General features: G+C 44.5%; 1 protein-coding gene across 6 annotated transcripts; it reads left to right on the top strand.

Moving 5' to 3' along the window:
* Positions 1–1,101: 1,101 nt before the first annotated feature.
* Positions 1,102–24,971, top strand: HSPB8 (heat shock protein family B (small) member 8). Of its 6 annotated transcripts, none has more exons than XR_015745256.1 (5): positions 1,119–1,272; positions 9,672–10,094; positions 17,168–17,231; positions 23,212–24,175; positions 24,232–24,971. XR_015745256.1 is itself a non-coding variant. In XM_087942753.1 (5 exons), the coding sequence occupies exons 3-5, from the start codon at positions 9,698–9,700 to the stop codon at positions 23,369–23,371; spliced, it is 621 nt and encodes a 206-aa protein (XP_087798879.1). In that variant the 5' UTR covers positions 1,203–1,272; positions 2,600–2,667; positions 9,672–9,697; the 3' UTR covers positions 23,372–24,971. The 6 variants fall into 6 exon arrangements, 4 of the variants coding, with proteins under 4 accessions (XP_026540381.1, XP_087798879.1, XP_087798878.1 ...); XM_087942753.1 differs by adding an exon at positions 2,600–2,667 and having other exon boundaries at positions 1,203–1,272; positions 23,212–24,971; XM_026684596.2 differs by having other exon boundaries at positions 1,102–1,272; positions 23,212–24,971.
* Positions 24,972–25,333: the final 362 nt, after the last annotated feature.

Genomic DNA, 25,333 nt, shown 5'->3' with positions numbered 1-25,333 from the left:
TCCTAACCTTGAGAGCCACTGAGCCCCCTCAATGTTGATCCACCAATACTAGATTTTTGCCTCTTCATAGAACAGACCAACTGGAGAAGGAAGTCTGCAGTTGAGAAAGAAAGGGAAACTTTAAGGATCCAATGCTTCCTTTTGCTTTACCCAAAAGTAACTATCAAGCACTGGATGAGACGTCAGCAGAGGGAGAAAGGTTTATTCTTTGCACTATATGGATTCCAATTCCCATAATCCCTAGCAATAGACTTATTTATTATTTGATGGGGCTCCTTCTCCTCCTCTCCACAAACCTCCCTCCCTTCTAGCTCCTCCTCTTGATGATGTTACCTAGTTGGGTCATGAAACATCTGCAAGAAAACAACCCAGATCAGAAACCACCAACAATCCACAGTCCTCTTCCTCCTCCTCCTCCCCCCCCTTTCTCCTCCTCCTCCTCCTCCTCTCCACAAACCTCCCTCCCTTCTAGCACTGATGACATTCCCTAGTTGGGTCAGGAAACATCTGCAACCCAGCTCAGAGCCCACCAACAACCCCACAGTCCTCCTCCTCCTCCTCTTCCTCCTCCCCCACCTTTCTTCTCCTCCTCCAATCTGCAAACCCCACTCCCTTCCAACACCGATGACGTTCCCTAGCTGGGTTATGAAATGTCCGCAAGAACGCAACCCAACTCAAAGAGCACCAAGCACAGCACCCCTTCTTGAGACCCCCAAGCTGCAAATATATTCTCCTTTTGGAGACACAACTCTGTGAAACGAAACAGCCTTGCATTGGTAAAGATCTTGGGTTGAGAAGAGAGGCAGGCAGGCAGGCCGATGGACACAATTTCGCTCTTTTCTCCTTCTTTCTTTTCTTTTCTTTTTCTCCCCCTCCCCACCCCCGGAGTCTATCGCTTTCAGCTGCTCCTGCAGAGGAAACAGGTTGTGGGCTGGGCAGAGTAAGGTTTCTCAAGGCTTTCGAACCTCAGACTCATCCGCTGTGCTGGAACCGCAGCACTTAGCCTGTCCCAAAGCTGGCTTGCAGCCAGACCATTTTCAGCGGCAGAGAAAGCCAAGTCCCTCCTAAGCCCTCAAGACAGTCAGCTGGCCAGCTGCCCAGCTCCACCTTCTGTCCGCAGTGACTGCCTGCCCAAGGAAGCCAAGGATGCTGCAAATAGGAGTGGTTGTTCTTTAAAAAAAAAACCCAACCCTCTTTAAACCGCCCTTCTTAAGAACGGCTTCTAACCCTGGTCGTCTTTTCTCGGAGCTCCTTGGCTGTCGAACATCCTGGGTAAGGCATGGCAAACTTGCAAAAAAAAAACCACCCACCCCCTCCAGAAGGCGAAAGGAGGGTGGGGATAAATGGGGGGGCTGGGCAGGCTCACCTCTGCAGCTGGGGTGTGTCTGTGGGGGGTTCGGGAAGTTGAACCACCATGTTTTACCGATGGAGTTGGTTCAAAGCCTCTTGCAGTTTTGCATTCCTAAACACAAGCAAGGAGCTGGGGCAGCCACTTTTGTCTGCTTGAGCAGGGGTAGTAGGGGGTTGGACTAGAAGACCTCCAAGGTCTCTTCTGACTCTTGCTATTCTGTTCTTCTCCTTGGTTAAGGGCTAATTTCAGCCCGTAGAGAGTTGAGTTTCCTTTGGCAAGGACGTTGCGTGCACCATGATGAGTAGGAGGAGGGGGGATGTCCAGTTTGTCTCGGAGTGAGGACCAGGCCAAAGGACCTCTTTGGGTCATCCCTTGCAAAAAGGTCGCCATGGCCAAGAGCAGCAATGATGGCCTGTGGTGTCTCCAGGTCTAGAATAAAATCCTTGGGTCCTCAAAGATCGGGTGGGCCGAAGGAAGAGGAACTTTGGTGACTCAGCCTTTTCGCTTGGGACTATCAGCTGCGTGGTTTAATGCTGAACCATTCTGACTCGGCGTTTTCATCTTTTCTTGCTCCTTTCCTTCCTGGTTCTGCTTTTGACACCTTGAAAAAAGTTCTGGAAGACCCCAAGGCTAGCTGACAATTTGGGATCATTTGAGTAGATCCTAATGGATTTTGAATTCTTATTGTTGCTCTTCCTCTTCCTTCCTTCCTTCTTTCCTTCCTCCTTCCCTCCCTCCCTCCCTTCCTCCCTTCCTTCCTTCCTGTGCAATAATTAGGAAGGAATATTGCAGGCTAACTCTGCCCACTGCCAGGAAGTTTGATCCTGACTGGCTCAAGGTGGACTCAGCCTTCCATCCTTCCAAGGTGGGTAAAATGAGGGCCCAGATTGTTGGGGTTTGCAAGAGGCTGACTCTTAGAGAGGCCTGGGAAGTCTAAGGGCTGTTGCTATGGTTTTGCTCTTCCTTTCCCCCTTCTTTCCTTCCTTCCCTTCCTCCCTTCCGTCCATCCATCCATGGTGCACAGTGTTAGAATGCCATACTGCAAGCTAACCCTGCTGACTGCCGGCAGTTCGATTCTCACCAGGTTCAACGTTGACTCAGCCTTCCCTCCTTCCGAGGCCGGTCAATGAAAGACCCAGATTGTTGGGGGCAAGAGGCCGATTCTGTAAAACCGCTTTAGAGAGGGCTGTAAAAGTTCTGTGAAGCGGTATATAAGTCTAAGGGCTGTTGCTATTGCTTTCTGGCCAGAGGGAAGCTGTGTAGCCTTTAGAACAGGCTGGCATCCATCAGGCGAACGAAGCGAGCAGACTGTAATGGTGAGAAGGATGAACAAGCAGAACCCGTGTTTTTTTTCCTGCTCTCAGAGCGAGCAGGTGTGACTGCAGTTGTGCCAGGCAGATAATTGTTGGACCATTTAAATGTACATGGATGCCATCTGAGACTGGCAGAGCTAGGCAGGAGCCTAAATTCCTATAAAAACCGCCTTGCCTGGCATTGAATTTCAACGATCGAATGTGGTGGGCATTTCCAGTGTGTGTATGTGTGTATTTGCAATCTTCAGGTTTCAAGGACACCACCTGGTTGACCTGGAATGAACTAGTGGGGTGGGGGAGATGAAGTAGATGGGCAAAATAGATTGCATGAAAATACAGGCAGTTCTCGACCATACAACAGTTCACTTAGTGACCTGAACGACACTGAGAAAAGGGACCGTATTTCACAATTACAACCAGGGTTACATGACCCCCCTCTTTTGACCTTCTTCTGTCTAATCTTCCATCTCTCAACGAAATTCCCAAATCCCCCAAGCACTAAAATGTGGCAGCTTGGAAGTTTCTAAGTAAAATATGAACAGTGGTGGGATTCAAATAATTTAACGACCGGTTCTCTGCCCTTACGATTTCTTCCAACAACTGGTTCACCAAACTGCTCAGAAAGTTAACAACCGGTTCTCTCAAACCGGTGTGAACCTGCTGAATCCACCACTGAAAATATGGCTTCCAAAGGTGACCCCTCCCCCCCCCCATGTTCTCCAGGCAGTTCTTGGTTCCTCAAATCTGGCATTCCACCTAATGGAGGAACCCGGAAGGAACATGCTACGCTCTTCCTTGACCGAAAGTAGGACATATACATGTCGCTAGTTTTCAAAAGCAGGAGTCATGGTGATGTTTGTTGATTCTGTACTACGTTGCCCTGTTATTATTTGGAAGCCCAGACGGGATGATGTTCTCTTTTGGAAAAGAGGTAGGCGACTTCTTGTTTATTTGGGCCTTCGGGAAGTCACACGTAGTTCAAGCTGAATTTTTCTCCCTCTGCACAAGGAAGGGAATATCTGGGCTGAATTTCTGTCATGTGATTCAAGGGAAGAAGTAAAGGAGAGAAAGATTAAACGGATGACCGTTTACTAGTTTTATAACAGAAGGTAATGATTAAACACTTTGGTGTTTGTTTGTTTTTTCATCTGATTTAAGCCAAAGTTGACTCCTGGTGGATCAGTCCCTGCGGTTTTCTTGGCAAAAGTGATTTGCCATTGCTTCCTTCCTAGAGCGGAAAGAGAGTGACTGGCCCAAGCTCAGGGGTGCAATTCTACCAGTTCAGACCGGTTCTATACAACTGGTTGTTATGCTTCTGCACAGTTTGGAGCATCCCTCCCCACGCTCCATTTTTGCCTTCCTGGGACCCAGGGAAGCAAAAATGCCACCCCCAGGAGGCTTCTCTGAGGCCCAGGAGCACCCCCCCAAAAAAAAAGTGGGGGGGAGGGTGTTGCAAAAAAAGCCACGCCCACCTAGACACATGGCCACGTTCGCCTAGCCACGCCCACAGAACCAGTTGTTAAAAACATTTGAATCCCACCGCTGCCTGAGCTGGGTTGGTGCCTACGCTGGGACTAGATCTCCAGTCTCCCCATTTCTAGACTGGGGCCTTCCCTCCTACATCACTGGGAAATGAAATGCACTGGGGGAAAAAAAATATGGGTCTTCACTGCTACATCTAAACTGGCCCGTTGCTTTATGGAATGAATCCATGTCTGGGCCGAACTCAGCAGAGACATTAACTTGAAAAAAAAAAAAAATGTAATGGGTGCTTTTTAATTGCTTTAATTAAATTAATGGATTTCCACCAGACGAAGGCTCCACTTGAATTGTTAAAAGAAAAAAAAGGGGAATGAGGTCCTGTTGGCTGGCAAGAGAGGCAGACAAGGAGACGTCAGAAATCAGATGCAATCCTCATGTTTACACCCATTGTTTAGGAAGGTTCAAAGCTCTGTCTGCAGCCTGCCCCTCCCAATTCAAACCGGATATTTCACCGCAAGAGTTTATATATTTATTTTTTTCACCCCTTCATGCTGACTTGCCTTCTGAAAATTCATCCCTTCGGTAATTCCAGGAGAAAGTCTCCTTGCCACTTGGTGGAACATCTGCGCAAGCAAACACTTGACATCCGTGCTCAAGAATACAGTGTTTCCCTGAAAATAAGACCCTGTCTTATATTTTTTGTTGCCACCCAAAAAAAGGCACCAGGTCTTATTTTTGGGGGGATGTCATCCACTGACTAACCTCACTTGTGCACGTCGCCCCCGGCCTCCTTTTCGCGGTCAGAGGCCTTCAGGAACTTCTTCTTCTGCGGCTGGCAAGGCTTTTCTGAAGGCAACTCTGCAGCCTTCAGGATCGATCCAGAGCTTTGTTCTCAGCTCCAGAGGCCTTCAGGAAAGCCTTGCCAACCTTGCCAGCTGCAGAAGAAATGGGCCAGCAAGGCAGGTGTCGGGGTGTGCGAGGCCTGGCTACAACTGCCCAAAGGTAAGTAGTAGGGCAGCTCCACCACCACCCAGCCCCACCCTAGCTTAATTTTTACCCATGCACTCTGGAGTGGGCAGGGTCTTATTTTGGAGGGTAGAGCTTGAAGGAGATGAACCAGTTTATGTCCGGGATGTGAGGGATCTGTAAATATTTTTCACAGCCCTCTTTTTGACTCATGCAGTATACGGGTCCTCGATGGAAGGCAGGTTGGTAGCCATGGTTTTTTCTGCAGTCCTAATTATCTTCTGGAGTCTGTGTCTGTCCTGTTGGGATCCAGAACCAAACCAGACAGTTATAGAGGTGCAGATGATAGACTCAATAATTCTTCTCCAGAATTATTATTATTATTATTATTATTATTATTATTATTATTATTATTATTATTATTATTATTATTATTATTATTATTATTGTTGTTATTATTATTATTATTATTATTATTATTGCTGTTGCTATTATTTAGAATTATTAGAGGGCCATGCCCAGCATGGCCACACCCATCCAGCAACTGGACAGCAAACAGATTGTTGGGATTTTTGAATCCCTCCCCTGATGCAATCTGCTCGATGCCTTCGATATGATCTTACGTGATATCTAAAGCTCGACTCAAACCAGTGTTTCTTCATCTCTTTGCATCTTGTTGCTTAAAACAAAAACGAAAATCAATTCCTCCCTGTGCCTCGGTCCCTTGAGGGAAGCAGAGATCAAAGGGCCCACACCCCTGTGTTCTTAGCAAATTGCTTGCAGGCTCTCTCATCTATTTCCCATGTACACAATAATTAATATCTGGTTGGCCAGTCCTTTCCTTTTAGTCAGTTTCACAATCCTTGTAGAAACTTCTCAGGCTGAACTCTTCCCAAGCAAATGAAATTCAGGTTGTTGCAATATGAAGAAGGCGCGTTGTGCTTAGCTGTGTGGGAGAGCTGTAATTGCCTTCAAGCCCTGTGGGAGGGGAGGGAATAATCCCCCCCCCCCAAAAAAAATTTTTTAGGATGGAATAGAACATCTGGAAAATGGGTGAGATACGTTGCGTTCCTTGAGTAGGGTAATCAAAAATGAGAATTGTGGGGTCGTTGGTGCTCTCTTGTCGTTGTTTTCTTGCAGATGTTTCATGACCCAACTAGGTAACATTATCAGTGCAAGGAAGAGTAAGGTTTATTCCTGAAAAATGTTTACAAGCAGACAACCAAACTCAGAGAGCACCAAAGGATTCCACGGACTAATAGAAGAAAATATTTGTAGCTCGGGGTCGAACTGTGAGGTCCTTGGTGCTCTCTGAGCTTGGTGGTTTTCTTGCAGACGTTTCACTACCAAGCTACGTAACATCATCAGTGCTGAAAGAGGGAGGAGGAGGAGGAGGAGGAGAGGGGGAGGAGAAAGAGGAGAAGTAGAAGGAGAAGAAGAGGAGGAGAAGGAGAAGAGGAGGAGAAGGAGAAGAGGAGGAGAAGGAGAAGAGGGGGAGGAGGAAAAGAGAGAAGGAGGAAGAGGGAGGAGGAGGGAGGAGGAGGAGGAGGAGGAGGAGGAGGAGGAGGAGGAGGAGGAGGAGAGGAGAAGGAGAAGAGGAGGAGGAGGAAAAGAGAGGAGGAGGAAGAGGAAGAGGAGAAGGAGAAGGAGAAGAGGAGGAGAAGAGGAGGAGGAGAAGGAGAAGAGGAGGAGAAGGAGGAGAGGAGGAGAAGGAGGGGAGGAGGAGGAGAAGGAAGAGGGGGAGGAGGAGAAGGAGAGGAAGAGGGGAAGGAGGAGAAGGAGAGGAAGAGGGGAAGGAGAAGGAGAAGTGTGAAAAACCATCACAAGTCACTTTTTATAGAGCCGTCAAAACCGTGAACAGTCACTATAAATGAACAGTGGTAAGACGAAGGCTATCTGTAGTCTGCCGTCAAGGTGACCTCCGAACCGAGGACTTCTTCTGAATCCCCGGGGGTTGCATTTTTCACAGCCGTGTTTCCAAAGTCTTCCGTAGAATTTGGGAGGCTCCAAAGAGTAATTATCTCCATTGTGATCTCTGGTGGATTTAATATCTGGCTGCAGAGATAGATCTGTGCTTAAATATTTTTTTCCCCGATGGAATTGATTGGATCTGGAATAGCATTCCAGCTCCTCTTATCTTCTAAAATCATCTTATCCCCTGGATCAGGTGTAGCAAGGCTTTTCGGGTGTTAGGTATTTATGGCCCACCCTTTCCCAAAGTTTGCAAGCAAAATACTCCCTTGTGCAGAGTTGTTGGCCCTCCTAAAGGGGAATAACGATCGATTGCTTTCGCCCCAAGGTCCTAAAAGCAGTGGGAACGTCCTGAACTGTTGATCCAGGTCAGCTTTGGTGCAGTGTTTAAAAGGAGCTTCTGAGAGTTTCGTGTGTTTTGCAATGTGGCGGCTTATTTAGATTTCGGAATGACAGAGTGGGAAGGGACCTTGGAGGTCATCTAGTCCAACCCCACCCCACCCCACCCAAGCAGGAGACCTTACACCATTTCCGACAGATGGCACTCCAGCCTCCAGACTGATGCTGACTAGAAAAATCAGGGATGGGCAACACCGAGAAATTTTTTTTTTTTTGAGGTTGCCTGATGATAGGACGGTCCTAAAATAGACGAGTGAAGTCAGATTCTTAAGAACGGCACTTAATCCAGAATCTTATTTCACACCGGAAGTCACTGTTTCTCAACTTAGCCAGGTGGGTGGATTCCAATCTCCAGAATGCTTACTTGTAGGGAATTCTAGGAATTGTGGTCCATGGTGATTGGGCCCAAAGTCACCCAGCCGGCTTTCATGGCTAAGGCAGGACTAGAACTCACCGTCTCCAGGTGATTGACTCAAAGTCACCCAACCGGCTTTCGTGGCTGGCAGGACTAGAACTCACCATCTCCAGGTGATTGACTCAAAGTCACCCAACCGGCTTTCATGGCTAAGCCAGGACTAGAACTCACCATCTCCAGGTGATTGACTCAAAGTCACCCAACCGGCTTTCATGGCTAAGGCAGGACTAGAACTCACCGTCTCCAGGTGATTGACTCAAAGTCACCCAACCGGCTTTCATGGCTAAGCCAGGACTAGAACTCACCATCTCCAGGTGATTGACTCAAAGTCACCCAACCGGCTTTCATGGCTAAGGCAGGACTAGAACTCACCGTCTCCAGGTGATTGACTCAAAGTCACCCAACCGGCTTTCATGGCTAAGCCAGGACTAGAACTCACCTTCTCCAGGTGATTGACTCAAAGTCACCCAACCGGCTTTCATGGCTAAGGCAGGACTAGAACTCACCGTCTCCCGTTTTCTAGCCTGGTGCCCTTAATCACCAGATCAAAAGGAATCAAGCCAGAACAAAGAAATGGGCAAGATCTCATCCCATTCTCACCCACCCACTCACCCAAACACTTCGCCTCAATTCGGTTCAACGTACATTAAATCCAAATCAGTTTACTGACCGTTCTTCAGTCCATCAGTTGAGGATTTAGCACGCTTTTTACCAAAAGCAATCGGCACATCTTTTGCTCGACCAAAACCCCTGATCTGCAGAATGAGAATTTTATTGGCTTCTGTTTTGGGGAATTTTAGAGGAGAGGGGTGTTGTTGTTTGGCTTTATTTTATTTTATTTTTTATTTTTGTTTTTTTGCTCTCAAGGCAAAGCCCAAGCGGTTAGAAGAGAATCGAGCAGAAAGAGACAGGCCTAACACCCCAAGCTAATAATAGGTTGCTTTGCTAAGCTCACAATGCCAAAAAAGAAAAAAAGAAAAAATAGGAGGGAGGGAGGGAGGGAGGGAGGGAGGAAAAATGAGAGCCAAGCCAGTCTAAACTTGGCATTCCATTTAGCAAAGCAGCCAGTCCCTCTGGGATGAGGTCAGCTCACTTCAGGCTCTCCAAAAATACAAGCTGGTGGGGCGGGTTGCAACACCCTCCTCCTCCTCCCCCTTCTGCCAATCCTTTCCCCTCCCCAGCGCTGGAGCCTTGCCTATAAATAGGGGGCAGAGTTTGGAAGTTTAGGGAAGTTTCTAGGCTGGTACAAGCCAGTTTATTTAAGCTTCTGTCTGGCGCAGAGTTGGCACTGTTGGTGGTTTCACTCCCGAGGAAAAGGGAAGCCCGGCGCTTTTATTCTTCTACTTTTCTTCTTCTTCTTCTTCTTTTCATTTCGAGAGGGGTTGATTCTTGAATCTCAAAGGTGCTTTTTTTTCCCCAAAAAAAGGCAACCGGATATTTTTTTTTCCTTGAAGACGTTTCGCTTCTCTCGTCCCAAAGAGGCTTTTTTTTTTTTTTTTTTTCCTGGTTCTGAACTTTTAAATTTTGTTGGCTCGGTTTGGACTTCTCCCCCCCACCCAAAAAAAAAACAACTTCTGAAAGAAATTCAGGGTTTGTTTGTGTGTTTTTCAAAATCCGATTGGGCCAGAAGAAGGCAAAGCAGATTTATTTGCGTCCCGCGCAAACAGGAGAGAAAAGTTGTGCTCGGAACAAGAACTGCGGAGTTCAGATTTAGCCTTTTTTTTTTTTTCTTCCTGCACCTGTTGGAAAACTTTTTCGTTCTTTCTGCTTTTAGTTCCCTCCCGCTGAATCTCTCCCAGGATGGCTGACAACCAGATTCCGTTCTCGTGCTACCCTGGCCGGCATCGGAACATCAGGGATCCCTTCAGGGAATCTAGTCTGTCCTCTCGGCTTCTGGACGATGACTTTAACATGCCAGCTTTCCCCGGGGATCTGACCGCCAACTGGCCGGACTGGGCCCGCTCGCCCCTCACCTCAGGCTGGGCGAGCCCTCTGAGATCAGGAATGACCCGGAGCAGTGGTTTCTCCCCTCCGGGGTACGGATCACGTTTTGGAGCTCACCCCGAAGGGGGTCCCTTTGGATCCAGCAGCCCCCAGACTTTTTCAGGCGAGCCCTGGAAAGTCTGCGTCAACGTGCAGAGTTTCAAGCCCGAAGAGCTGTCGGTCAAGACCAAGGAAGGTTACGTGGAAGTGTCAGGTGAGAAACGGATTGTGTTGGGTGCGTGTTTCTCAGTTGGGTGTGTGTTTGTGTGTGTGTGTGTGTTTTAAATTATTTTATTTTTCATACAAACAATCGATCTTGCATTAACAGATAACAGATAATTCGAGTTGGAAGGGACCTTGTAGGTCATCTAGTCCAACCCCCCACAAGCAGGAGACCCTACACCAGGGGTCTTCAAACTTGACAGCTTTAAGACTTGCGGACTTCAACTTCCAGAATTCTTCCTCCAGTCCATGTTAGCTCAGGAATTCTGGGAGTTGAATGTCCACAAGTCTTAAACTTGGCCAAGTTTGAAGACCCTTGTTCTACACCATTTCTGACAGATGGCCATCCAGTTTCTTCTTGGAAGCCCCCAGGGATGAAGCTCCCACAATTTCCGAGGGCAACTTCTGTTCCATGGGTGTTGTAATGACGAGGCAGTCGAGTTGTTTGATCATGAACAACTGAATCATGATGATCTTTATTGGAGTCTAGTCTTGCATTTATACACATTTTTAGTTATCCTCCGTCACTGGTTAACTTTGGTTACTGCTTAACTTTCGTTCCTGTTTAGCATAGTAATTCATACAATTAATTATCTCTAGTTAAAGTCTAACATATGTTTACTTCCTCTCTCTAATCCTCCTTTAGATTAGTGACTTTGTTTACCTGAGTTGTATTTGCTTGGAAACATTCTTTATCTGAGGTATGCCATCCGAGATTGGAACATTCCTGCAATTACAACTCTACACATGGGTTGATTGTTCTCCCTGTCAGAAAATTTCTCCTTATTTCCAGGTTAAATCTCTCCTTGTTCAGCTTCCATCCATTCTTCCTTGTCTGGCCTTCGGGTGCTTTAGAAAATAGCTTGACCCCTTCCTCCTCTCTGTGGCAGCCCCTCAAATATTGGAAGGCTGCTCTCCTGTCTCCCCTTAGTCCTTCTCTTCCCTAGACTAGCCAGGTCCAGTTCCTGTGTCCTGGGTACAAATATCTTGTGCAAAAACCATGAAAGTTTACAGCCATGTTCATTACATTCATATCAGTTTTCCTTAACTAACATTGATATGCATAATATATCTAACAACAATCCTCATCTTAACATACTTAATTCTATCAACATATTTTCTATATTTCACTAACCGTCTTTTATTTCTAACATTCATATTTGTTCTCCAGCCAGCGATAAAATAGTCCCCATGTCATATGATATTCAGTATGCTCTTTCTCTTTAAGTGTGAGTGTTAACCTGTTCATTTCTGCACACTCTAATGTTGTTGTTTTTTCTGATCACGCTCTCATCAGTGGGAATCTCTTCCCTTTTCCCAGTTTTGTGCAAATACCATTCTAGCTGCAGTGAATAGATGAATAATTTAAACGTGCATTCTCTTTACTATAAATTTCAGGTAAAATCCTCGGTTGGGGGTGTGTTTGTGTGGGTGTTGGTTTGGGGGGCTTCTGTCCAAGAGCTGAAGGGAGATTGTGGTCGTCCTCCCATAAAGTCACAATGATGATTGGAACTTCGAAGGAAGGGTCCCAAAAACTTTTTTAAGACTGGTGGACTTCAACTCCCAGAAGTCCCCAGCCAGCACAGGTTGCATGGATGGCTGGGAAGTTCTGGGAAATTGACGTCCCTAGGTTTTAAAGTGGCCAAGGTTGGACATCTCTGACATAGAACATGGAACAATAGAATTGAAAGGGGACATTTGGTGGTCTTCTAGTCCAACCCACTGCTCCAGCAGGAGGTTAGTGTCCATAGCTGAGAGGGGAATTGAACTGGAATCTTCTGGTTGCTATTACAGAACCTTCCCTGCTACAGAGAGAGAGGGGGGGAGAGAGGGAGAGAGGGAGAGAGGGAGAGAGGGAGAGAGAGAGAGAGAGAGAGAGAGAGAATGGGCCAAAGTCCCTAGGAATTCCATCCCTAAAGCAGGATTAGAACGTTGCTCCTAATCCTGGAGCTCTCTTGGCTCTTGGTTTGAGACGGAGGACCTCAAAGTAATCTAGTGAGCTTCTATGACCAGGGGGAGGACTAGAACCCAAGTTTCCCTACTCTTAATCCAGTATCTTCATTATTGGGCCATCTTGGTTTGGGGCAGAGATGGAGAGAGACTGGCTCAATGCCGCACTTGGAACTTCAGAAATCTGACTTTTTTTCCTGCTAGTCAAGACCCTTCTCCACTGGACCCCATGGCCTCTTGGGCTGAGTGAGGGACTGGATAAAAATCCTCTAGGGAGCTTCTGTACCCAAAGGAGAACCTAGATCTTCCCATGCCTAGTCTAGAACCTTCTAGACCCCATGGACTCTTGGGATGAAAGAAGCTAATGAGAATGTTCACAGGATTCAAACTTAGGGGGTTGTGAGAACACAGGCGTGGTATTAACCCTGGTTAATATAGCTTAGTGCATTTGTCTAAAGTAAACCCGGCCAATTTTGAGTTTAGTTAATAAATCATGGAGAATAACAGAATCTTGAAAGCCTCCCAAGAGAGATTGTGCCTTTAAAAAAAAAATCTGGATGAAATAATAATAGTGCTGTAAAGAATATAGAAAGGAGACAGGCATGTTTATAGCTGCCCTTTTCCATTTTTTTTAATCCTATCCTAGGAAAATATTAACCCCTCTCTTCTCCTTACCTTCATTTGCAAGTCACAAATATATTACGTTTAGACTGTTAAAAAAAAATCACGACAAATGAGAAGGATCCGAATCGTTTTTTTCTTGCTATGCCGTGGCACAAAAGAAGCTTTTAGAAAAAAGCAGTCCCTTGTCTATTTTTAAAAAGAAAATCTGTGGTTAATAAACTTTTTGAGAGAAACCCAAGTCATTGTTAAAAGAAACTCCATGTTTGTTGATCATCTCCTTTTTAAGAGCTGCCAGTTTTGTAGCAGGAGGTTTTAAAAAGTAGCAAACTTGGCAAGAACTGGCACGTGATTATGCGAAATCAGTCGTGCGGTGAAGTTTCTAACATTTTGCTGACAAGACAAACCCAACTTTGTCTTTTCACTGTCTAATCTAGTATTAGTGTGGTTAGACAACATGTGTGGCCTTTCTGGTTAGGTAACTCTTTTGACCACAAAGAGTATTGGGTGTTTAAATAAATCTTAAATATTCGTCTCTAAGGAAATTATCCAAAAATAATACCACAGAATAAGCCCACAGAAGTACTGATCCACCACACACATGCGTTCTGGCCTGCCGCTCGTGAAAGTCGAGCTGTGCGCACACATGCGCCGGCCAGACACTCGAGTGGCCCAGTTCCAAATGGGCCATGGCCCGGTAGTGGGCTGGGGATTGGGGGAGACCCCTGTTCTTCAATACAATTTGGTTAGAGAACCTTTCGAGGTTTTGGTGATGGCATCCAAGCTTCGGTTTACGCAACTCCAGTTGGGGTAGAGCTGATAGGGAGAGAACTATAGTAACAAGTAGTTCCTGGCTTGTAACAGTTCCTGCTGATATCTGTCTATGGGTATCCTATCTATCTATCTATCTATCTATCTATCTATCTATCTATCTATCTATCTATCTATCATCTATTTATCATCTATCTATCATCTATCTATCAATCTATTATCTATATCGATCATCTATCTATCATCTATTTATCTATAGTCTATTTATCTATCTATCATCTATTTATCTATAGTCTATTTATCTATCAATCATCTATCTAATCTATCATTTATCATCTATCTATCATCTTTCTCTCTCTCTCCATACATATATCCATGTATCTTTATTTCCTATTTATGTACTACATGTTTGATGCTGCCCATCTCCTCTACAAGATGATTTATATTTATTTTATTTCTACTACTAGAAATCTTGGGGGGGGGCTTAAAGCCCCCCTGTCTGTTCCCCAGTTTCTCTACCCACAAACGCAAAGGAATATTTGGAAATAGCTTTCACATTCGTTCTTTTTGCCTCTTGCTCCTTTGCGGCACGCCCAGAAGCTGGCAAGGAGGAAAAAAGAGCGTGGCCATCTGCCAGCAGCCCCATTCTTGCCCGTGAATGCCATTCCGGGCACCGTTTCTCGGTGTTTATAGTGCTACCTCAAACTGCAGCTGTTCCTGGAATCTCAGCCTGCCAACGTGCAGCATGGCGAAAAGGTTAGTTTTTAGAGCTTCAGCCACCATTGAGGGGTAGAGGTGACCAGGAAGTAGAGTGGCAGCTTTCTTCTTCTTCTTCTTCTTCTTCTTCTTCTTCTTCTTCTTCTTCTTCTTCTTCTTCTTCTTCTTCTTCTTCTTCTCCTCCTCCTTCTCCTTCTTCTTCTTTTCCTCCTCCTCCTCCTCCTCCTCCTCCTCCTCCTCCTCCTCCTCCTCCTCCTCCTCCTTTTCTTCTTCTTCTTCTTCTTCTTCTTCTTCTTCTTCTTCTTCTTCTTCTTCTTCTTCTTCTTCTTCTTCTTCTTCTTCTTCTTCTTCTTCTTCTTCCTCTTCCTCTTCCTCTTCCTCTTCCTCTTCCTCTTCTTCCTCTTCTCCTCCTCCTCCTCCCTTCTTCCTTCTTTCTCTTCCTCTTTTCCCCCTGTTATTTTTTTCTCCTACTACTTGTCCTCCTTCTGTCTTCCTTGCTCCCTTTCTTGTTTTTCTTAACTTCATTGTCCTTTCCCCTTTCATTTTTTCCTTCTCTTCTCCTCATTTTTCCTCCTTTTTTCCTTCTCTATTTGTCTTCCTTCTCCTTCCTTACCCCTTTCTTCTACTTACTTTCTCCCTCCTTCTCCTTTTCCCTTTCCTTCCTTTTTCTATTTCCTTCTCCTCCTCCTATGTCTTATTCTTTTCTTCCCTCTCCTATTTTTACTATTTTACTTCTTCTTCCAATGTTCTCTGTCCTCCTTCTTTTTCTCTTTTTCTACTTCCTTCTCTTTCTCCTTCTTCCTTCTATCTCCTTCTTTCTATTTTCCTTCTTCTTCCAACATTATCTGTCCTCCTCCCCTCCTTCTCTTTTTCTACTTCCTTCTCTTTCTCCCCCTTCCTTCTATCTCCTTCTTTCTACTTTTCTTCCTTCTATTTCCTTCCTTCTTCCTCTTCTCCACCCATTATTTCCTTCTCTTACTACTTACTACTTTGTCCTCCTCCTCCTCCCTTCCTTCCTCCTTCCTCCTCTTTTTTCCTATCGCTTCTTCTACTTGTCTTCCTTCTCTTTCTTTTCTGTTTCTCCTTCCTCTCCTTCCCCTTCCTGTTCTTTCTGGTGGCAGCTGTAAAGCTACAAATAGGTTAAAATACATAAAACCAGGCAGAATTTTAATGCTGGAGGGAATGAGCTTTTTTTTTTTTTTTAATGAAATGTCGAACTCACATTTTCATTAAAAACAGGGAAGCCAAATTTACAGGATTCTGAAATACTGGCATTTAAAATTTATATAATGTAATTTTTTTTAAAATGTTGCATTTTAAAGCTACCGGCCCTTAAAACAGGAACTGGGTTGAGAACGCCAAATGTTACCCATTATCAGACATTAATAATATAGCCCCCAGTGCAACATACAGTATTTTATAACTCAATTTTCTTTTTTTTTTGCGGCATCAAATTTCAGCTGGAATAGATTTCTTTGAAAGACAGGATTTAGTTAAATCAAAGTGGCTATTTCAGTTGCCTGCAGAGGAAAATTCACAATCTGTTATGCTTCCTTGGAAAAAAAAAATATTTTTTATGCACAGAAAATTAGCATCTGAATAGAAGGCTTTTTTTTTTTTAAAGGCAAAGTGGTACAAAACTACTTAAAATGTAATCTATAAAATAAAGCTATCCCTTCTTTGGATAGCCACTTTTCCTTATGTAACCTACATTTATCCTTGGTGGTAATAAGGGAGCTCTTTTAGGCAAGGAGCTCCGCATAGGTTGCTTCACTGAGGACTAGAGTGGTGAGATGCTGGAGGCCACCACCTTAAATAACTTTACTAAACCAGGGTTAACTACTGTAGTTCTAAATTCAGCTGTGGTCCCACTTTGCAACACCACAAATATTTCGACTTCATCCAAAGTTCCAGAACTGATTAACCAAAACCAGGAAAAATGGTTTTAAGGGATCAAACAAAACTTCTTGAGGGAATCGGTTGTTCATTTCATGTTTCTACTAATATTTATATCTTGATCGTTAGTCAAGAATAGGTGGCGTGTAATGAATGAGAGACAGGTGATAATAAAACTCTAAGAATTCAATATCAGTAATTAAAGTTTCAGGCTGAGGGATTTCAAGCAGTATTAATAAAAATTTAGAAAAGCAGAGTCAATATCCTTTAGAGGGCAAGAATTCTAAAGATAGATGTCATCAGAAAAAGGGGCTTAATTTAGTGGTTAAAGCATCAGGCTAGGAACCAGGAGTTGGTGAGTTCTAGTCCCACCCTAGGCATGAAAGCCACCTAGGTGACTTTGGACCAATCACCAGGAGACTGGGAGTTCTAGTCCCATCTTAGGTATGAAAGCTGGCTGGGTGACTTTGGGTCGATCACCAGGAGACTGGGAGTTCTAGTCCCACTTTAGGCATGAAAGTGGCTGGGTGACTTTGGGTCGATGATCAGGAGACTGGGAGATCTAGTCCCACTTTAGGCATGAAAGCGGCTGGGTGACTTTGGATCGATCACCAGGAGACTGGGAGTTCTAGTCCCACCTTAGATATGAAAGCCGGCTGGGTGACTTTGGGTCGATCACCAGGAGACTGGGAGTTCTAGTCCCACCTTAGATATGAAAGCCGGCTGGGTGACTTTGGGTCGATCACCAGGAGACTGGGAGTTCTAGTCCCACCTTAGATATGAAAGCCGGCTGGGTGACTTTGGGTCGATCACCAGGAGACTGGGAGTTCTAGTCCCACCTTAGATATGAAAGCCGGCTGGGTGACTTTGGGTCGATCACCAGGAGACTGGGAGTTCTAGTCCCACCTTAGGTATGAAAATCAGCTGGGTGATTTTGGCCCAGTTCCTCTCTCTCAGCCCAACCCACCTCACTCTTCCTTCCTTCTTCCTTCCTTCCTTCCTTCCTTCCTTCCTTCCTTCCTTCCTTCCTTCCTTCCTTCCTTCCTTCCTTCTTTCCTTTCCTTTCCTTTCCTTTCCTTTCCTTTCTAACTTTTTTCTTTCTTTCACCAGGTAAACATGAAGAACAACAAGCAGAAGGAGGAATCGTTTCCAAGAATTTCACCAAGAAAATCCAGTAAGTATTTCTGAGTTTTAAGATCACTTCCTTTTTAGGCTCTTGAGTTCAGCCATGGATGATTTAAAAACAAAAACAAAAACCCCTTCCTTTTAACGTATGAAATCAGAGCGGTGTTTCTCAACCATGACAAGTTTGAGACGAGGGAGCTTCCCAACTCCCAGAATCCCCCGTTTAAACCCCAACCCAAAGATCAAGTTTAATCCTCAAATACCGATGTCAAAAGTAGGATGCCTCCTCTCCTACTCTTTCAGGGTGCCAGTTACACAGTTCCCTGCCTCTGCCGGGGCTTCAAAGAAATGGGATCCTTGGGTTCGGCTTGCATTTCAATCTGGGTATGTCCCAGCGACTCACCAAATTCATTTACTGACGTTCTAGCCAAGGAATGTATCTGAAATGCAAGCTTCCCTTCCCCTCCCCCTGCTCACCCTTATCACACAACCCCCTCCCCATCTTTCCAATTCAAGACAAAAAAAAGACCTGAATTAGAATTAGAATAAGAGAGGTGGAAGGGACCTTGGAGGTCTTCTAGTCCAACCCCCTCTGCTTAGGCAGGAAGCCCTACAACCACTTCAGACAAATGGTTATCCAATCTCTTCTTAAAAACTTCCAGTGCTGGGGCATTTACAACTTCTGGTGGCAATCTGTTCCACTGATTAATTCTTCTAACTGTCAGGAAATTTTGCCTTAGTTTTAGGTTGCTTCTCTCCTCTGTTGCTTCTTGTCCTGCTTTAGTTTAGTTCAGTTTAGTTCTGTTAATCCATAGCTGAATCACTGAGCCCCATTGACTAATCAGGATGCTCCCGGTGAGCAAATATTTGCAGGGTGGGCAGCTAAATTTGAGATCTTCCTCTCATTGAAGGAACTCGCTAGCTTTTCTCTTGGTCACCGGGCAGGAATGGAGTTGGCCTCCTCTGCTGAGGATCTAAATTTAAGCAGCCAATGAGCTCGTGGATGCAAGACAGACGTTGACCTACTTCACACCAAACCAGACCACGGTCCTCTTCTCGTAGGGACGTGCCTTTCATATTCTGTGGAGCCTTGAGAGAAACAGAACCTAGAACATGAAGATAGAACGGAGAATAACAGGGTTGGAAGGGATTGAGGAGGACTTGGACCTTATATTATTCTGGACAAATGGTTGACGGGTGTCTTCTTGAAAATCTCCAGTGATGGAGCGCCCATAACTTTCGGAGGGAAGCTGTTCTACTGATTAATTGTTGTCATTGTCAATAAATTCTTCCTTAGTTCAAGCTAGGATCTTTCTTTGATGATTAACTACTCCTTTACTTCTTGTCCTTCCTCAAGTGCTTTGGAGGATAGATTGCCCCCACCTTCCTCTCTTTGACAAACCTTCAAATATTGGAAGACTGCTATCGTATCACCCCTTAACTAAATCTTTATTTGGGCCATAGGCCCCCCACCGGCATAAACTAACGTAAAAACCATCCAAATCACAGCCATTCCCATCAAATATTTAAGAATAATACATCAAATATTTAGAATAATACAAAACAAACATTTGTTTGTAAATCTATGTGGGGGGGGGGGGGGAATGACTAAGCCCAAACTACGATACTAAAGGATGAATTTGATTAAAGCAATCGGAATTACAGTATAGGCAATAAAACTATTGTTTTATTAATTTACTAGCTCTATACCCGTGCTTCGCTACGAAACTATGTGGTGGGGCTTAGTTTTTGGGGAGGAAGATAAGGGGAAAAATTGTGCCTCTGCCTACCAGCATCCGTCGGTATTCATCTGGCTAGCGTCCTGTCAGTGTGTGAGAGAGTTGAGGGCTGTTTGGAAACTGAAGCAGTATTTGCTGTGTGAGCAAGAAGAAGAAAGCAAGGAGCCAGGGCCTGGCTTAGATTAACTGTTCTGTACTAAAGCTGTTTGGTGCTGTGAAACTGAAAGTGAAACTCCTCTCCTCTGCTTGTGTTTTGCAGTTGGAACAGGTTTCTTTTTTTTCAGGTGGGGAGGGGGAGTAGAACTCCTTAGCATCAGAGCGTGTTAATAATAATAATATAGGAAATATTGAAATGCTCTGCTGGTCATTTCGAAAAATCCTTTCTTAGCGAGCACCTAGAAGCTAAGAGGAATATAATGTGCCAAATTTCAAGTTTGTAGGCTTTAGGGTCCTGGAGATTTTGTGATGATGCATGACTGGTATTTCGCTTCTTTTTTTTGTAAATAATATATCCGGACAAAATTTTGTATTCAAGAATGTTTATGAATAAAATCCAAAAGAAAGAAAGAAAGAAAGAAAGAAAGAAAGAAAGAAAGAAAGAAAGAAAGAAAGAAAGAAAGAAAGAAAGAAAGAAAGAAAGAAAGAGGGAGAGAGAGAGAGAGAGAGAAAGAAAGAAAGAAAGAAAGAAAGAAAGAAAGAAAGAAAGAAAGAAAGAAAGAGAGGGAGAGAGAGAAAGAAAGAAAGAAAGAAAGAAAGAAAGAAAGAAAGAAAGAAAGAAAGAAAGAAAGAAAGAAAGAAAGAAAGAAAGAAAGAAAGTAAGTAAGTAAGTAAGTGAGAGAGAGAGAGAAAGAGAGAAAAAAGGAAAGAAAGAAAGTGAGGGGGAGAGAGAGAGAGAAAGAAAGAAAGAAAGAAAGAGAGGGAGAGAGAGAGAGAGAGAAAGAAAGAAAGAAAGAAGGAAGGAAAGAAAGAAAGAAAGTAAGTGAGGGAGAGAGAGAGAAAGAAAGAAAGTGAGGGAGGGAGAGAGAGAGAAAGAAAGAAGGAAGGAAGGAAGGAAGGAAGGAAGGAAGGAAGGAAGGAAGGAAAGAAAGAAAGAAAGAAAGAAAGAAAGAAAGAAAGAAAGAAAGAAAGAAAGAAAGAAAGAAAGAAAGAAAGAAAGAAAGAAAATATGCATAATATGTTGAAACTTGTGGATTAGCTGGGAAGGGAGGGGAATTTTAGAAGGCTGATGGACAATCTGGGACGAGCTCAGCTGCCGAGTCACCCGAGAACTGGTGACTCATCAAACATGCTCTTCTATCTTATTTTGGCACTGTTGCCTAATGGTGCTTCCAGATGCTTGTTTACCCGTCGGCTTTGAAAGTTCATCCAGAACTTTCTCTCTCTCTTCCCCCAAAATGGGGAGCCGGTGGCGGGGAGGCGGGGAGGAAGAAGAGTCACTGTTCAGATTAAACTTTTCCAAATTTGTTGGAGACCCACGTTAAAAGTTTTCACAAGCATCCCGGGAAGGCTTGGATCCAGCATAAACATTAGGGTGAAGAACGCTGGGCAAGACGCCTTCCGTAATATATTTCTATTAAGCCGTACGATGAATGATGGAGGGAACTAAGTATGGCTAGATTAGCCAATTGAAGGAACAGAATAACAGAGTTGGAAGGGACCTTGTGGGTCATCTAGTCCAACCCCCCTCTGCCCAAGCAGGAAACCCTACATCATTTCTGACCGATGGCAGTCCAATCTCTTCTTGAAAGCTTCCAGGGATGAAGCTCCCACAATGTCCTAAGGCAACTTCTGTCCCATGGGTTGATGGTTCTCCCTGTCACAAAATGTCTCCTTATTTCTAGGTTGAATCTCTTCTTGATCAGTTTCCATCCATTATTCCTTATCTGGTCTTCAGGTGCCTTGGAAAATAGCTTAACTCCCTCCTCCTCTCTGGGGCAGCCTCTCAAATACTGGAAGACTGCTATCATTACCAAAAAAAACAGATTGAAAAGAGCTGTGAGATAAGACTTTCAGCTTCTGGAGGGCCCCACGGTCTCTCCTTAAGAGAGTAATAACAAAGAATAGCAAAGTTGGAAGAGACCTTGTAGGTCATCTAGTCCAACCCCATGCTCAAGCAGGAGACCCTACACCATTTCTGACCCATGGCAGTCCAATCTCTTCTTGGAAGCCTCCAGTGATGAAGCTCCCATAACTTCCAAAGGCAACTTCCGTTCCATGGATTGATTGCTCTCCCTGTCAGGAAATTCCCCCTTATTTCCAGGTTGAATCTCTCCTTGTTCCATCCATTACCCCTTGTCTGGCCTTCAGGTGCTTTGGAAAATAGCTTGACCCCTCACTCTCTGTGGCTCTCAGGGTCTCCTGCTTGAGCAGGGGGTTGGACTAGAAGATCTCTAAAGTCCCTTCCAGCCCTGTGATTCTATGTTCTAAGACATAACCTTTATGCTGCCATAGGACTGTTGACTTGTTTTGCCTATCACCTGGTGTGTGAATGCCATTCTTGTGGCCTCGTCAACACAGGGCTGTGGATGGTAGGTTGTGTGAACTCAGCTCAAGGAATCTCTTGGGCAACTCTGTTCAGTTCTAATCTTCTGGATCTGGATTTTCCTGACAATAGGAGAGAATGCCAAGCAACTATGAAGAGTGTTTCAACAGGAATGAGGGTTGTGGGTCCTCAAAGAACACACAATACCTGTAGCTCAAGCTGCAACTTGAACATGGAAAATATGCAAAGGGTTATAAAGAGCTAAACCACCATAGGTGTGGAATCTTGGGTTTCATTAAGAGCTCCTTATTAGGGCAATATTTTCTTACCTCCATGCTGGTGTTTACTTTGATGCATTCAACTGGGCACAATTTGAAAAGGCATCCGGCCAAACCTGCTTGCCAAAGAATTTTCTCTGAGTTAACCCAAAGTTGGAGCTGCAACTTTAGAAGGAGGGAAGAAAAACAAACCACAAAAATAAATCCTCTACAAATCTTTCTTTTGTATCTTCCTTCATGATGCATCGAAGCAGGTGGTCCAATCTTGGCGTCTTTGAACACCCCTGGACTTCAACGCCCAAAATTCCCCAGCCAGCCAAGCCAACATGGCTGGCTGGAGAATTCTGGGTGTTGAAGTCCACAAACTCTTAAAATTATCCGGATTGGACATCCCTGCTTTAAAGCTAAAGGAAGTGGATTTGTTGTCAGGGATTTTGGATGATTCATTATGTCCATAAAGATTTCTTCCAGCCAAACTTATGTTTGTGACCCAAACATGTCCTTGGCAATATTCCTTTTTTCCAGGGATGTTTCTTTCCACCTCACTGTGAAGTCATAACTCTAAGATTCCCAGAGGTGTTTTATCAAAGTGCTAACAAGCCCATCCTGTTTAGCTTCTGAGGCCAGAGAAGATCAGCCAAAATCCCAGTGCCTGCTAAATCCTCATTAATCGTTAGTAAAGACCAAAACTGTAGATAAGAAGTTGGCTCCCCCAAAGATATTACAGTGTATGCTTTACTGGTTCTTTGAAGATTAACACAGAGCTGGACTCACAAAACACAGTAGGTAAGATTCACAGGGAGTTGGTGTTTTAACCTGTTCCAGAAATTCAGCATATTCTGTGACCTCTTTAACCAGGCTCTCAACTCTTAATGGTTTATCTTTCGAGGCATTATCTGTTGTGTGTCAGACTGTGAAGTCGCACAAATCGAATCAAAAGCATAGACACAGGAATTGTCTTTTGTTCACATACGGTGAGATTGTGGCCTTTTTATCTATCTATATATAAGCAAAATACCACTCACGCATCATTACAAAAATCTCCAGAACCGTAAAGCCTACAAACTTGAAATTTGGCTTCTAGGGGCTCACTAAGAAAGGATGCGGCAGCTTGGAAACGGAAAGTGTATTCCATAAATAGTTTTCAAAGATAATAACTAGGCGACTGAAGTTTCTGCCGGCAAAATTCTAACTGGAGAACATGATTGATGACTCTTGGCTATGGATGTGTCCCATTGGAGGATATGAATTATGATACACCCAGAGAGGTGGGGGCAAAACCAGGGTCAAGGGTGACAATGAATGATGTGTCTCAGAGTCGGCTACACCAGGCAGTGCCGGACATGTTAATTCCCAATAAATCCTTTTGAAGTTTTGAAAGTTTGGCTCGAGACTCATGATTTAATTGGGGGAACTTCTAGAATCCTGACAGTTATCTTTGTCAAGGAAAAAGCAGAAAGAAGCCTGAAACTTACTTGAGACTTGGAAGATCTTCCATTTAATTTTTTTCTTCTTCTTTGTGCTCCTTAGACTTCCCGTGGAGGTGGATCCCACCACAGTCTTCGCTTCCTTGTCCCCTGAGGGTCTGCTGATCATTGAAGCTCCTCAGATACCTCCTTACTGTCAGTACGGGGATGGCAGCTATGGCAACGAGATTCCCCTGGATACCCAAGAAGCCACCTGTGCCTGAAGAAGACCCTGCCCGAGGCCCTCTTCCCCGAAAAGAAGTCCCTTCCATCTTTTGACTACCCCCTGCAGCTGTCTTCACTCAAAGCCTTCTTCCTTGTAGGTGTCCTGGTCAACCCTACTCTTGAATGGACTTGTTGAGCTCTCACATTGGGCTTGGAGCCGAGGGAGAGGAAGGGTAGTGTTGACCTGGTCTTTGAGGCTTTCAAATCAGTGGTGTAAAATTGTATTCATCGGTGATGACCTCTCTCAAACAGGGGTGATGTTGAGTCAGAAGGATTCAGTTGAAGAAAGCTTCTTTGATTTTATCATGTAGCATATTTTGGGGGGGAGGAGAATCCTTTCTGGAAGATTTTGAGGAAGTGTTGAAAGTTAAGATTGGTTCTTTAGATCTTTCAGGATAAAGATTTAGAGCTGGGGCAAATCCAGAAGAAGGGAGGGAAACCTTTTAATGTGACTTCAAGGGGAAGTAAACTTAGTGGCACTGTTGTGTACATTTCCCACAATGCCTGGTGTTGGCATTGCACTGGGGCATTGTGGGAAGTGAGCAGGCTAGCTCCACAACTTTCCAAGCCAGGACATCTTCATTGCATGAGGGATGTACAATAATCTTTGGTCCTGCTGAGAAGGGACTCCATTCACCATCCAAGCTTTCATTGATTCCATGTTGAGAAACGGTCAAAGTTCCCAGACCCATCATTCTGATCTAGGCCTCTTTATCACTTGCTTCATCATCCCACCAATAGAGATCCTAGCCTGTGAAACGAGGAAGTCATTTTGCCAAAACACGCCAAGAGATTGTTTCAAGGTATCTGGAGATCTTGTGAAGGTCTCATGAAATGTTTGGTCTTCTCAAATGGAGAGATGGAGCAGTTAAGGCCAAGATAGGTCATCAGCCCCTGGTGGAGGACTCACCTCCAAGATGAAACCTGATTCATAACACAATTTTTTGTCCAAGAACCATTTGGGGTGATTCCTCTCCAACTTCTACAACCAACCTTGGCCACTTTAAGACTTGTGGACTTCAACTCCCAGAATTCTGGGAGTTGAAGTCCACAAGTCTTAAAGTAGCCAAGGTTGGATGGAATGAGACAATTCTTCATGGCCACATGACCCTAACCCAAGTTGGACGCCCCTGTTCTGCACCATGGGCTGCTGAAGTCTCACCTAAGTGCTTAAAGTTCTACTACTGATATTGCACTAAAATAATTTATCTGAGTTGCTATCCTCCATCCAAGTTTACAGATGTCCAGAGCACTGATTTACGATGCGTTGAAGAATATATATATTTTTAAGTTGATCTCAGCACACTTAGTTCTTTTCTCGCTGACTTGTCTTCATCATAAAAGAGGCTCTTTTAATCTCAAGGGCTGATCTGGCCTCTGATCCCAAAATTGCAATTGTAACAGTGCTGCTATCGCCTTATCCTTCTTCCATAAATGCTCCTAGCCAGAACACCCATTTCTGCTCCTCGGTTTCATGGAGGACTTAACTGATATATTGTCATTTTTTTTTTTCTGTATACTGTATCCGATGTAGCAACCAACTGTCCTTAATAAACGTTTGGGTATATGTGAGGTATTTATGCCAATAGGAATAAGTAATTGTTGTGTTTCATATTTCTTTCCTTGGTGGAGTGTCCCACTACTAGCACACCTGGGTTTTAGGGAACAGATTCCTCTAAAATGAGAGGACGTTGAATTGTGACTTTGGGGCAGAGGTGGGATTCAGCCGGATCTGACCAGTTCTGGAGAACCGGAAGCAGAAATGTTGGGTAGTTCGGAGAACCGGCAAATACCACCTCTGACTGACCCCATCTCTTCTCTGCCTCCCATTGAGTCCCAGATGATTGGCTGGGTCTCCTTTGGTTGCCATGCACAGGAGAACAGAGCTGGAAAGCAGGTTAGTGGGATGGGGAGGGAATGGGGATTTTGTGGTATCCTTCCCCTGCCACACCCAGCAAGCC

Source organism: Notechis scutatus, chromosome 13 (genome assembly GCF_049901735.1).
Source record: "Notechis scutatus isolate UNSWTSFEM ecotype Mainland chromosome 13, rNotScu1.2, whole genome shotgun sequence".
NCBI classification, from domain to species: Eukaryota; Metazoa; Chordata; class Lepidosauria; order Squamata; family Elapidae; genus Notechis; species Notechis scutatus.
Note: the sequence above shows the minus strand (reverse complement) of the source record. Positions and strands in the feature narration are given on the sequence as shown.

Excerpts from the sequence above, each read along its gene's own strand:
- HSPB8 (XM_026684596.2), top strand. The coding sequence starts at position 9,698 with ATGGCTGACAACCAGATTCCGTTCTCGTGCTACCCTGGCCGGCATCGG. Across the intron at positions 10,095-17,167 it reads AGGTTACGTGGAAGTGTCAG|GTAAACATGAAGAACAACAA; the intron begins GTGAGAAACGGA and ends TTCTTTCACCAG. Across the intron at positions 17,232-23,211 it reads AATTTCACCAAGAAAATCCA|ACTTCCCGTGGAGGTGGATC; the intron begins GTAAGTATTTCT and ends TGTGCTCCTTAG.